Below are 12096 nucleotides of genomic sequence, written 5' to 3'. Positions count from 1 at the left end.
CCCCCCACACACACACACACTAAGATTTTGTTGTTTTGAATGTTAGCCATGGATGATCATTTTGCCTAAAACAGCATCTTTATGAACTTCTCACAGGTTTTGTTCAGACCGCTTTTTAGAGAGGCTGAATGAATTATTTGGTTATGTGAGAGGCTGCAGTTTGTTGCTACTGAATGGACCTTTCAGTCAGTCAGTCCTAGTAACCTCTTGCTTTAAAGTTTCAGTGTCAGGTTTGAAAAAAAAAAAAGTTTACAATCTTTTAAACCAATGCCCCAGCCATTCAGTCACCAGCTATTGGGTCTCATTGTACTTTGATATCTTCACACACTATAAATATTTTTGATAGACTTTTCAACTGACAAAATCAATACTGCGGATTAGTAAATCTAAATAAACCTGTAGAGATTTCTGCAGATCCATTGCGTTTTCTATCGTTTACTGTGACTTTTCTTGTCTACTTTGTCTGCAACCTGTGAATGCTAATGTGCCCTAATGGACCTGACAAACCAACTAGGTGGGCGACCGCTGGCAGAAAGGGCAGTTGGACTGACTGCCTCCCAGAGTTGGACAAAAAAAGTGCCAACGGCAGCTGATTGGACGAATGCAATTGGACAAGCACGTCACGTGGGTCTGGTTTCTCTGGAAATTCAAAGCCAGACTGTCATGTCAGAATACAATCTCATATTTTAGTAAAATTGTTCACCAAAACCTTTTAAGCGAGAAATAAGCCATGCAGTAGCTGAATCTGACAAAGGTCAGTATAAAAGATTTTTGCCAGATTTTGAGAGACTCTAGTCACGTTCATCCCGCTCGTCATTTCTGGCTTAGCACTCTTGAGTCTGACTGCCGGTAGTGCCCGCCATTAAACCGCCGGCCCCTCTGACGGGCCACGGCACGGAACACACCAACCAGACTCGAGTCACCGACCTTGCCAGACTGTTCGACGGCCAATAATTGTGTTGTCGTGTCAGGGTCTTTACACACAAACACTTTTTTTTTTTGTCTTGACCAAACTATTTACTTTGACATTTATGTTGTCTATGTGTGTAGCTGTTGACCCAGTTGAAGGGGAACATGGAGGAGGAGAACCGACAATTAGCGGAGCAGAACCAGAGTCTGCTGAAGGAGAACCGGGCCTTACTGGAGCAGAGTCTAGAGCGCCGTGACCAGCACTACTCACAGCAGAGGGAATACCAGTCAGTACACCAATGCACACACTCACTCACGCACGCACCTACGCATGCACGCAAGCACGCAAGCACGCAAGCACGCACACACACACACACACACACACACACACACACACACACACACACACACACACATCAGATAATTTTTTTGTTTGGAATTACTGACAAGGAAACAGAAGTGTACTGAAGAGAAAATTGGGTTTCTTTAAAACAAAGCATACAATTTATTCAAATGAAACTTTATGTAATGTGTTTTGGAGCAATTTGTTTCATCTGTTTCTAACTTTGTAGGTAGTAACACAGTCTATATTCATATCCAGGACATAAAAGCACTCATGTAAAGGTTTGAGACAACAATTTCACAGTCCAATAGCACTCAGCAGTCGTCCTCTCCTTTTTAACAGATTAATCCAGAACTAATAGTGAGCATGCACAGCTGGCTTCACTATTTAAGTTTTAATGAGTCATATTTCTCCCAAATGGCAACATTTGTAGCTTTCATTCTTGAAAAGCTTATATTTACATACTAAGGTTTAATTTTTTTTCCTAAATTACTGAAATAAATGTCACTGACGGCATTTAATATTTTAGTTCAGCACCTTTAACTTTGGTAGGTCTGTATTTCAAATGCATGTTAATAAACAGCCGTGCATTGTTCAGACCCACAGCCATTTATTTGAATCTTTAAACCATATCAGCACAGTTATCATCATAACAAAGAAATAAATCACACTGAATTACAGAAATATAACTCCCCAGCTGGGATAATGGGATAAGCAGGATATTAAAGAATTCAAGATGGAAGGAGGGATTTTGTGTTGACTAATTGGACTTTATAAATGCATGTTGTAGCATGATATCCCTTCAGTGAACCTCTGGAACAAACAGCCAAACACAACAATTAGACATGAAGTTAAGAATAAGTATGGGGTAACAGTTAAGGGGCTAAAGGTTAAAGTTATGTGGAGTTTTTGATCATAGGCAGTGCTATAGAGGGATGTTTTGTGGGTGGGTTTACATTTTGTTTGTATCTTATTGGCAATAGCACTCACAGTCACAATACATATTCCTGCCTACAGTTTCACACCACTGATCCACAGTAGTTGGCAGCAGTGCAGCAAGAAAAGGCCAGAAGAACAGCTGACCTTGAATTAAAACAATCCATATTCCAAAATGAAAAAAATTTAAAAAAGAATCTGCCTTTTCGAATGTTTTATGAGGAAAGAATTGCATTAAACTCATTTGTCAGGCATTAAGGAAACACATTTTGGTGAGAAACCATGGATGTAACTTTGTTTACAAGACAGCGTCACTTTGACACTATGGGGGTACTGGAGATTTAACATCATAGGCTAACTGCACTACAATATGATGTTTGATAAGCCTTGTCTGAGTTAATTTAATCTTAACACCTGAATATTGGGTACACTGAGGGAGGAGTTAAAGCAGCTATAATCATTTTTTATATTAACAATAGATCAAAAGACTACATGTAATGTTAAAGGGATTGTTTGTAGTGATGAATACAGTCACCCGACTCCTCAGCTCCCTCAGCTCTATAATAAAAAAAAAATTAATTTAAAAAATAGGGATCAGTAGTATCAAGCTCTTAATGATGTACTGTAATGTTTGATGTTGATGTAAGGTTTGTAGACATTAATTAGTATTCAGAGTAATGGCAGCTATATGAAAAAGGGGTCTGAAACCACTTCTGAGTACAAAAAACGTTTGTGCTTGTTCTAAAACATCACCAGATTTCCAGATCAATCCTTTTCCTTCTGAATTGTTAGACGACGGGTTATCATCCAAAGGTCTGAACTTCAAAACCAAAGGCATACAGTCCATTTTCAGAGTAGTTTTTTTCAAACTGGAGTTTCTATTCTAATGAAATCACAAACAAAAAATTACATAAAAGTCCAATGACTGTGCTAGATGTTAGTCCATTTGATGTGTGAGTAAACAGGCCAAGTACAAAAATGCACCCAATATAACATGTCCAGTATGGCTAAGATTAAAAAAAAAAATGTAGTTCTTAAAGTGTACCTTTAAGATAAATGGCCTTATAAACACAGCACGTTCTTCACAGACATCTAAGCTCTCTGCTTTCAGTCTCTCTCTTTATTTTTATTGAGGAAGTGTCTGGCAAAAAATATTTAGGACCTGGGAAAGTGCAAACGACAGTTTGGATTGTTTGATCTACAAAATCACTTTTGTTGTGAGAGACGCAGAGCAAATGATGCAGTGACTTTGACCTTCTAAACTTAATGTTGTGGGAAATGTTGTGAATTCAGTGAGCAAACGTGAGGACTGAGGAGACATTATAAAATGAAACAAACTGGGCTTCAAGATGCTTCATCCACCTCTTATTTAATATGTTTGATACTGATCTGCTGCCAGCTCAATGTTCTGGTTTGTAGTTAACATATGCTAATTAGCATTAAACACAAAGTACAACTGAGGAGAATGAGAATGTTGTTAGTTTTACAGGTATTTGATCATAAACCCAAGTTAGGAGATCGCCAATATCATCAAAATTTATCCTGAGAGCAACATGACTGCGTGTGAAATGTCATGACAATCCATCCAATAGTTGTTGAGATATTTCTCTTAAAACCACAAATGTGAACCTCCTGGTGGCACTTGCGGAAAATGTAAGGCATCACCAAAGTCAGTAAGATTCACCTCCTTGGGACCGTAAATATCTGGACAGAATTTCATTACAATTCATTCAACAGTTTTTGAGATATTTCGGTCTTAACCAAAGCGGTGGACTGACCCGACAGATATCCCTAGATTCATGCCGCTGGCATGGCTAAGAATGTACACAGGCCTCAATAATCACCGTTGCTCTTCTCTAATAACCTTTCTGATCTCTTCTGCTCATAGTTTTGTGTCAGTAAACGGTCAGCTCATACTCTCAGTGACTCTGTTTTCAGTATTTTTATTAAGAGCCCTGTTTCATGCAGGCTGTTTGTCATCTTGCTTTATGTTTATCCACAAGCTCAAACCCTGAACCCTCTGCTCACCGGCATCATGAACACTAACATCCACAAAGACAGTCTCTTTTCTGATCTGCTTGTTTTATAAAGAATCCAGGCTGATTCGTACACTTTCTGAATAATTTCATCTACTGGCACTGATAATGAATGCATGAAATGAATCAAAAAGACCTTCCTACTCAGCTGCTTTGGTCTGATGCTTCTTGTGTTTTCTTTTAGGGAGAAGCTGAGTGAGCTTCGTCGGGAGAAGCAGAAATTGGTGGAGAAGATTATGGATCAGTATCGAGTCCTCGAGCCCAGCATGCAACCTCCAGCCAGCAAAGCCAAGTATTTTATATATATATATACTGTAAATATATACTGTATACACCTACACTCAGTTTATTAGTTCACTACATCTGTGCACACTGAACACTACAATATCCCTGCAGAAACCAAGTGTGTTTAAACAAGCAAGTGTGTTACTGTACTGTTATAGAGCACAATAATACACAAAGAAAAGATACAGCATGAGACAATAAAACATGAATGGATGCAAAACATTCTAAAAGAAATTAAAAAAAAAGGTTAGAAATAAATAGACATTAATTTAGGAAGTAAGTGCAAGGTGGATAATGATCAAATTAAATGATGTTTTCAGCCAAAACAGTAAAATACAACACTTTTTTATGGATTTGATTTGTCAAAAGTAGGCAGGTGTTCTATAATCAAAAGTGGCCTGTTTAACCCCTTCATAATGATGAATGTAAAATATTAACTGTTATAAAATAGTTGGAAAGTGGTTGGCTCTCTCGATTCAAGGTTATTGGCAAGCAAAGAAAATCTTTTTTCCGCCTATTTGGGCATACATGTCCCGGGACCTCCCTAGATAGTTGGAGTCAACTCCAAAACACAGAAGTTGACTCCAACTATCTAGGGAAGTCCCGGGACATGTAGGCCCAACTAGGCTGAAAAAATGTTTTTTTGCACATTAGCTACACTCCAAATAAAAGAAATATCAATACTTTGGCCTCAAGTTTACTGTATTATTATACTTCCCCTCTTCATAACTGTTACTTGTGCTAGAACAAGTATCAGAGGTTAGGTGAGCTGTAGAGAGAATTTTTTTGGATCAACACAATACAATCATTTGGATTAATTGAGGATTTTTCAGTCAAATAATTTGTATTGTTATGAGTGCTTTTTTCCAGACTGTTTTAGATACACAGAATATGGTATTTCCCGGTTTTGGTTTTGGCTACCTGTTATCCCGAATTAGTTGACTTTAATAGAAAAGTGTATGGAAACCAGTTACCCCTAAACCGTCTAAGTTTTTACACAAGTTGAAACTTAACAGGTCAAGTTGAACTAACACAGAGCGGTAAGTTTATGCAGTAGACAAAACAGTAAGTTAGTAGTCCTTACTAAAAGTCATTAGTAAACACATGCTGTACTTTTTCTGGAGTTATGTTGTCTAAAATAAGCATGTCAAGTTAAAGCTTTAGTGCATAACTTTTATGTCAATGAACGTCCATTCAAGCCATTACCAAATAAGTTGCTACAAAGCTAATTAGAACTTTCCGCTCCACATACAGTAGCTCTCTCCGTATGAATATGTCTCTCAGTATGGATATGTTCAGTCGTTTGGCAACTTTGGTGTGCAGAAAATTAAATGAAGAATCATCATGTTTTTTTAATCCTCCGTATCCTCCTTGGCTACTAGCAACTGGAGGATGAGTTGGGGAGGATGAGTATGGGGATCACGGAAGGCTTGTATCATGTGGATGCGCTTCAAGTTTTGTTATCATCACTTAGAATTACTCATGGGGGAGAAAGAAACTACGCACTAAATAAATGTAAAACATCAGGGTACTTATCACTACATTAGAAATTATTTGCTCATATGATCATTGCTTTTTTCTTTATGACAGTCTAATTTTAAGGACAATGTATTCAATTTATTTATTCCAATGATATAGAAAGTAAAACAACAGACAATACATTGTAATTTTCAAATGTATTCAACTAAATGAAACATTTTCCTCATGATACAGAGTTACCAGTCTCCATTTTAAGTATAACCCCACTTACGGCCCAGATCCCATCAGTCCCCAACTGGGTCTTTGGTGCAACAGTAAATGTAGTAAACATGATCACTAAATCAACCATACAAAACTAAAACCCAGATAACATAAAATGCATACCCAAAACATTAACAGGACATTATTAAAACACAGTTTAACTAGGACAGAAACCGTTCAGAACATATTTTAGTTTTTTCCCATGAGCCTTTGCATCACTTCAGCACATAACAGTTAAAATGACCCCGCCCCTCCCATATAGAAACTTAACATCCTTAGTTAATATGATCTGTGCACGGCATACTTATGCTGGTTATCACAAACAACAACTGTGATTTAGTCATGAATATGGTTTGAATAAGTAGTGACCACTAAAGAAACGATTATTGATTATTTAAAACTAAATACAGTGTTATAGTGTTTGGCTTCCTTTAGCTTCAGCTCACACAGAATCTGTTCTGTAAGATGTTGAGGTTTTAGAGTGGTTACAGTGCAATATACTTGTTGTAGATCTCTTTTCACGAAAAGCTTCTATCATATACTGAAGTTGATTATGGCACCTCTCCCACACACCTGGGGATGATGGCTTATTCTCTCTCTCAGGAGAACAATTAATTTCCTCTCCTTTGATATACAGTTTTTTCTACATAACATTTATTCCTTTGTGCTGTATTTTCTATCATCTCTAAAAACCTGGTTGCTTCTGTGTATCATAATCAAATCTGAGAGGACTGCATTTTTGTTTTCCTCCTAGTGTAGTACCACACTATAAAAGGAGGACGATACCACTCTCGTGATGCTCTCAGTAAGGCTCAGTTCATATGAGCAGAATGCCCAATTCATTCAGAGGAAGCATACCTGTCTGTCATTGGACAGCTGGCAAGCATTTTGCACCGTAAATGAACATGTAATAATTATTATTTTTGGGTACAAAGTGTCACAGAAATGTATTTTGTTCCTAGTGCTACAAATGTGTTAATATGGTAATGACATTTTAATGATAACATTTCCAAAATAGATTTTCTTGATGTCATTTCACACAGTGCTTTCTTTGGCATAATAAATGGCAGTTGGCACCTTCAGGGACATTTTATTCTCATTTTGAAAACATACAGCCCTTGTTACACTTGGCATCCTACAAGTGTTTTGTATAAAAGCAGACGCACACGCACACGCACACGCCCACACAAACAATCTCTCCTAGCTCATCCCTCTTTGTAAATGGTCCCTGTCCTCTGTGTCTTCCTAGGAAATCTAACTGGATTGCAGACCGGATGAAGAAGCTAATCAAACCCCGGGGAGGAGTAAGGGAGGGACGAGCCCTCTTCACCGCTGCGGGCAGTGTGGAAAACCTAGCCGACAGCACTGAATTTACATCAGACACGCACACACCTCATCCCGGTGAGACCTCACACAGCCTAGCACACTACCTCTGTTTCTCTCTCACACACAAACACGAGCAGAATGGTTTTCACAAAGATATGCTCACATGCTCACTCCATCAAGCGAGGCTACAGGCATGCATACAAATCATCTCATGACTACCAAGTGTGGTCGGCATTGATACCTCTCTCTTCTCTTTAGATCTCTCCCTGTAGAGTGCCAAGACTTACTGAGGCCGGCTTTCTCTGCTAACCACATGTTGAAAGAAAAAGATTTGCAAGGCTCCATCCTCTTTTTATGCACCTTGACTGTGGAATGCATTTTACTGGCTGAGAGAGGGACAAAAAAAACTCACTGCAGACATTTTCACAGCCAAGATTTAAGCCTAAACCCGCATTCAAGATATTTTGTTCTCTCTTTGTGACATACCATCCCCATTTCATTTTAATTTTTCCTCGCATTGTGTTTTCTATTATCCCCCATTAAACCCTGCTGCCTCAAATGGCGTGTCAGGACCTACACTGGGACGCCTGACTCTTACTGTGTCTCAACAAGAGGACTGGTGGTTTTTATTGCAGTATAGCAGTTTTTATCCCAGATAGAGACTCAGTCTGTCAGCTACACTCCAAGTGGAAAAACAGAAAATCTCTCAAAATTAAACTTGAATTGTTGTATGTTAAAAGTTGATGCATGTGGCAAACACTGTATACACCAGTAAAGAAAATTCAAATCACAGTTTAATTGCTCTAACTAGATTAGATATCTTGCAAAAAGAGAGATTTTTTGAGCTAGCCAAGACATTCCCCACTTCCTATCTTCTTTGTTTGAGTTGACATTTCCCACAACACCAACATTTAACCCTGAAACAAACCCGCTTTATGCCACGTTAACTTGACCTCAACCAATGGTCTCATGTCAGTCTCAGGCTGCAGATGGTGTTGCAACTCTCTGAGCAGACCCAGCTAGGTCTGCCACAGCAGTTCTTTATATCACTAAGTCAGAATGTATGAATAATTTAAATGGTTCAAATTTAATATAATCTACTGTTAAATAGGTTGGGATTGCCTTTTTGAATGTAAAGGTCAGGCTTCTATCCACATTACGCTCTTTAGTTAACTGTGCTTTTAAATTCTCTACAAAAGTATAATAATAATAATAATACATTTTATTTAAAGACGCCTTTCATGGCACTCAAGGACCCGCACAGGGAATTCATAAATTAGAAACAGCAAAACAAATACTATACAACAGCAAAACAAATACTATACAACAGCAAACAAATACTATACAACAGAAAACAAATACTATACAACAGAAAAACAAATACTATACACAGCAAACAATACAACCAAAACAAAACCAAAACTATACAACAGCAAAACAAATACTATACAACAAAAAACAAATCTATACAGCAAAACAAATACTATACAACAGAAAAGGCGGAGCAACAGACATTTAGGTGAATACGCAGTTATAAACAGATGTGTTTTTAGTTGTGATTTGAAATGGGGGAATGAATCAATGTTTCTGAGTTGGGGGGGTAGTGAGTTCCAGAGACGGGGAGCAGAGCGGCTAAATGCTCTGCCCCCCTGGTGGTGAGACGGGCGGGGGGACAGACAGGTTTATAGGAAGAGGATCTGAGGAGCAAGGGGTGGACGCTGGAGGAGATCAACAAATATGGGGGCGAGGTTGTGGATGGCCTTGAATGCTAATAGAAGGTTTGAATTTGATACGGAACTGGACCGGGAGCCAGTGGAGCTGTTGGGGACAGGAGTGATGTGGTGGATGGGGGGGTTCGAGTTATGATGCGGGCAGCTGAATTCTGGACCATTGAAGTTTGTGGAGGGATTTGTGAGCGAGACCGAAGAGGAGAGAGTTGCAAAAATCGAGACGGTAAGTGACGAGACTGTGGACAAGAATTGCAGCAGTGGGGGGTAAGGAGGGGGCGAGGCGATGGATGTTACGTAGGTGAGTAGGCAGACCGGTAATGTTATTGACATGGGGTTGAAAGGATAATGTGCTGTCAAGGATGACACCCAGACTCTTAACCTTGGGGGAGGTGAGACGGAGCAGTTGTCAATTGTGAGAGAAAACCGTCTTTTTTGGAAAGAGTGCTTTGGTGCCATGAGGAGAACCTCGGTTTTATTACTGTTTATTTGAGGAAGTTTGGGTGAGCCAGATTTTTTATTCAGAGATGCAATCCGTAAGGGAGGTGGGCGGGAGAGTGGACGAGGGTTTGGTGGAGAGGTAGAGCTGGGTGTCATCGGCGTAACAGTGGAAGTGAATTTTAATTTGCGGAAGATATTGCCGAGGGAAGCAGGTAAATGATGAGAGTAGGGGCCCCAAAACAGAGCCCTGGGCCACCTGAAGTGACGGAGGAGGGAATGGATTCACAGGACTTGAGTTGAATGAACCTGTGTGCGACCAGAGAGGTAAGATGTGAACCAGCATCACCCACGGAGTGTGGTGATCAATGGAAGATAGCCTATTGAGGAGGGTGGTGTGACAGAGGTGTCAAATGCTGCACTCAGGTCGAGGAGGATGAGGATGGTGAAGTCCAGAATCAGCTGCCATGAGGAGGTCGTTGGTGATTTTGATGGTGCTGTTTCAGTGCTATGGAGGGGCGGAAACCGGACTGGAACTGTTCATACAGGTTATTGTGGATAGGTGAAATGGAGTTGAGAGGCAACTGTTTTTTCAAGAATTTGGAGAGGAAGGGAAGATTGGAAATAGGACGGAAGTTGTTGAATTGGATGGGTCGGCACCCAGTTTTTCAAAATAGGGGTGATGGCGCAGTTTTGAAGGATGTAGGGACGTTTCCAGTGGTAAGGGAGGAGTATGATAGCAGAGATGGGACAAGGGAGGGAAACAGGCTTTAACAAGTTGGTGGGGAGGGGATCAAGTTTACAGTAGATGGCTTGATTCCGGGTGAGTTCTGTGATTTCTGAAATAGGGGGAGACGAAGGAGGAGAATGAGTGTGTGGATGAATGAAGTTTCTGAGATGCTGAGGTGAGGGATTGATCCAAGATGCTGGTGGATGTTCTTGATTTTTTCTGTGAAAAAGGACATTACCGAGTGTCAGAAGGAGGTAGTGTACAAATGGGGGGAGAGAGTCCAGGGGTTGGGTGACATTGTTAAGTAAGGAGAACAGTGACTTGGAGTTTCCTTTGTTGGCCGTGATTATTGTGGAGTAGTAGTGGGATTTGGTGCTGGCAATAGAGTCCTTTGGTGCTGGCAATAGAGTCCTTTGGTGCTGGCAATAGAGTATGTATAGATATGTACTGTATGCGTTTTAATATACTATGAAATTACACTTTAAACACTAAAAACCAAATTAGACCATGTTGTAGGCCCTTTTGAAAGTAGCATTTTCATCATTATACTTCTTTCAGAAGTATGATTCTAATTGTCATTTGTAATTACATATTGTTTAAGAAAAAGACAGTAATGAAAGTGAGGTTGCTACATTAATAATATATTCGTACATGCAATTATATTTATATCATAGAAATATATCCCAGGAGGAATTGCAATTTACAAATGCATGGATAAATACTCAAAATACACTATATTATTGTTCTTGACAAAACATGCACATTTAATTGTTAATATACTGCTTAAAATAGCTAAATAAGGGGTTTTAAATAAAGGGTTAAGCACGTACTTTATTACTTATTCACATTCACAGACTGACGGTTGGGAGAGCTGCCCGACCTTCAGGAGCCATTTTTAAGGTTTATTGTGTTGCTCAAGGTCACTTCAACATGTGGACCGGAGGGAGCAAGATTCAAACCACTAACCCTGTGACTAATGACAGACCAGCTCTACCACCTGAGCCACAGTTATCACATTTTCTAAATTCCATTTTTGCACCTGCCTTTGTCGGAGTCGCTGAAACTGCATTTGCACTAAAATAAAAGTAGTTATGTACCTTCCTGGTTTGTGCTAATTTATCCCACCTGGTGTAACACAGAAGAAAACAAAAATTTACCATCAATAAACCATCATGCTGTGGGTGTTTTATATTGATTATAATCATTATCTCAACATGAACAAGCCAATGATTTAATGACGTCAAAATGTGGTCAACTAAAACATTGCTGTGATGGCCTGGGATTTAAAGTGCCCATATTATGAAAAAAATATTTTTATCAGTAGTTATTTTGTGTCTCTGGTGCTTCCATACGCATACAAACTTGAGCTGTGAGCTGTTCAAGCTGCTACAACAACTAGTTCACCATAATCTCCAAAAGAACTGCTTCCATGTCCCTGTTCTGCAGGTATTCTACAAGTGGCCCTCGTTTAGGAGAAGTCTCCCAGCTAATCCGGCCTTGGACTGACCAAAGTTGGAGAAGAGTTATCGAACTGATCTTACCTAGCTACTGCGCATGTGCGGCTCCCGACAAAGATAGTGTAGAAGTGAGATGTCTCACTCTGTAGCTAAAACAGAGACCCAAACA

General features: G+C 39.5%; 1 protein-coding gene across 1 annotated transcript in view; it reads left to right on the top strand.

Annotated features, from left to right (window-relative positions):
- Positions 1-12096, top strand: part of ccdc88b (coiled-coil domain containing 88B) — a 42141-nt gene that overhangs the window by 28948 nt on the left and 1097 nt on the right. Inside the window, exons 24-26 of the mRNA XM_032528104.1 lie at positions 1051-1196; positions 4409-4516; positions 7499-7650. Of these exons, the coding sequence (XP_032383995.1) occupies positions 1051-1196; positions 4409-4516; positions 7499-7650 (406 nt within the window). The remainder of the gene's footprint in view (positions 1-1050; positions 1197-4408; positions 4517-7498; positions 7651-12096) is intronic.

This window comes from Etheostoma spectabile, chromosome 10 (genome assembly GCF_008692095.1).
Source record: "Etheostoma spectabile isolate EspeVRDwgs_2016 chromosome 10, UIUC_Espe_1.0, whole genome shotgun sequence".
Classification (NCBI taxonomy): Eukaryota; Metazoa; Chordata; class Actinopteri; order Perciformes; family Percidae; genus Etheostoma; species Etheostoma spectabile.
This window is presented reverse-complemented; position numbering and strand designations above follow the sequence as displayed.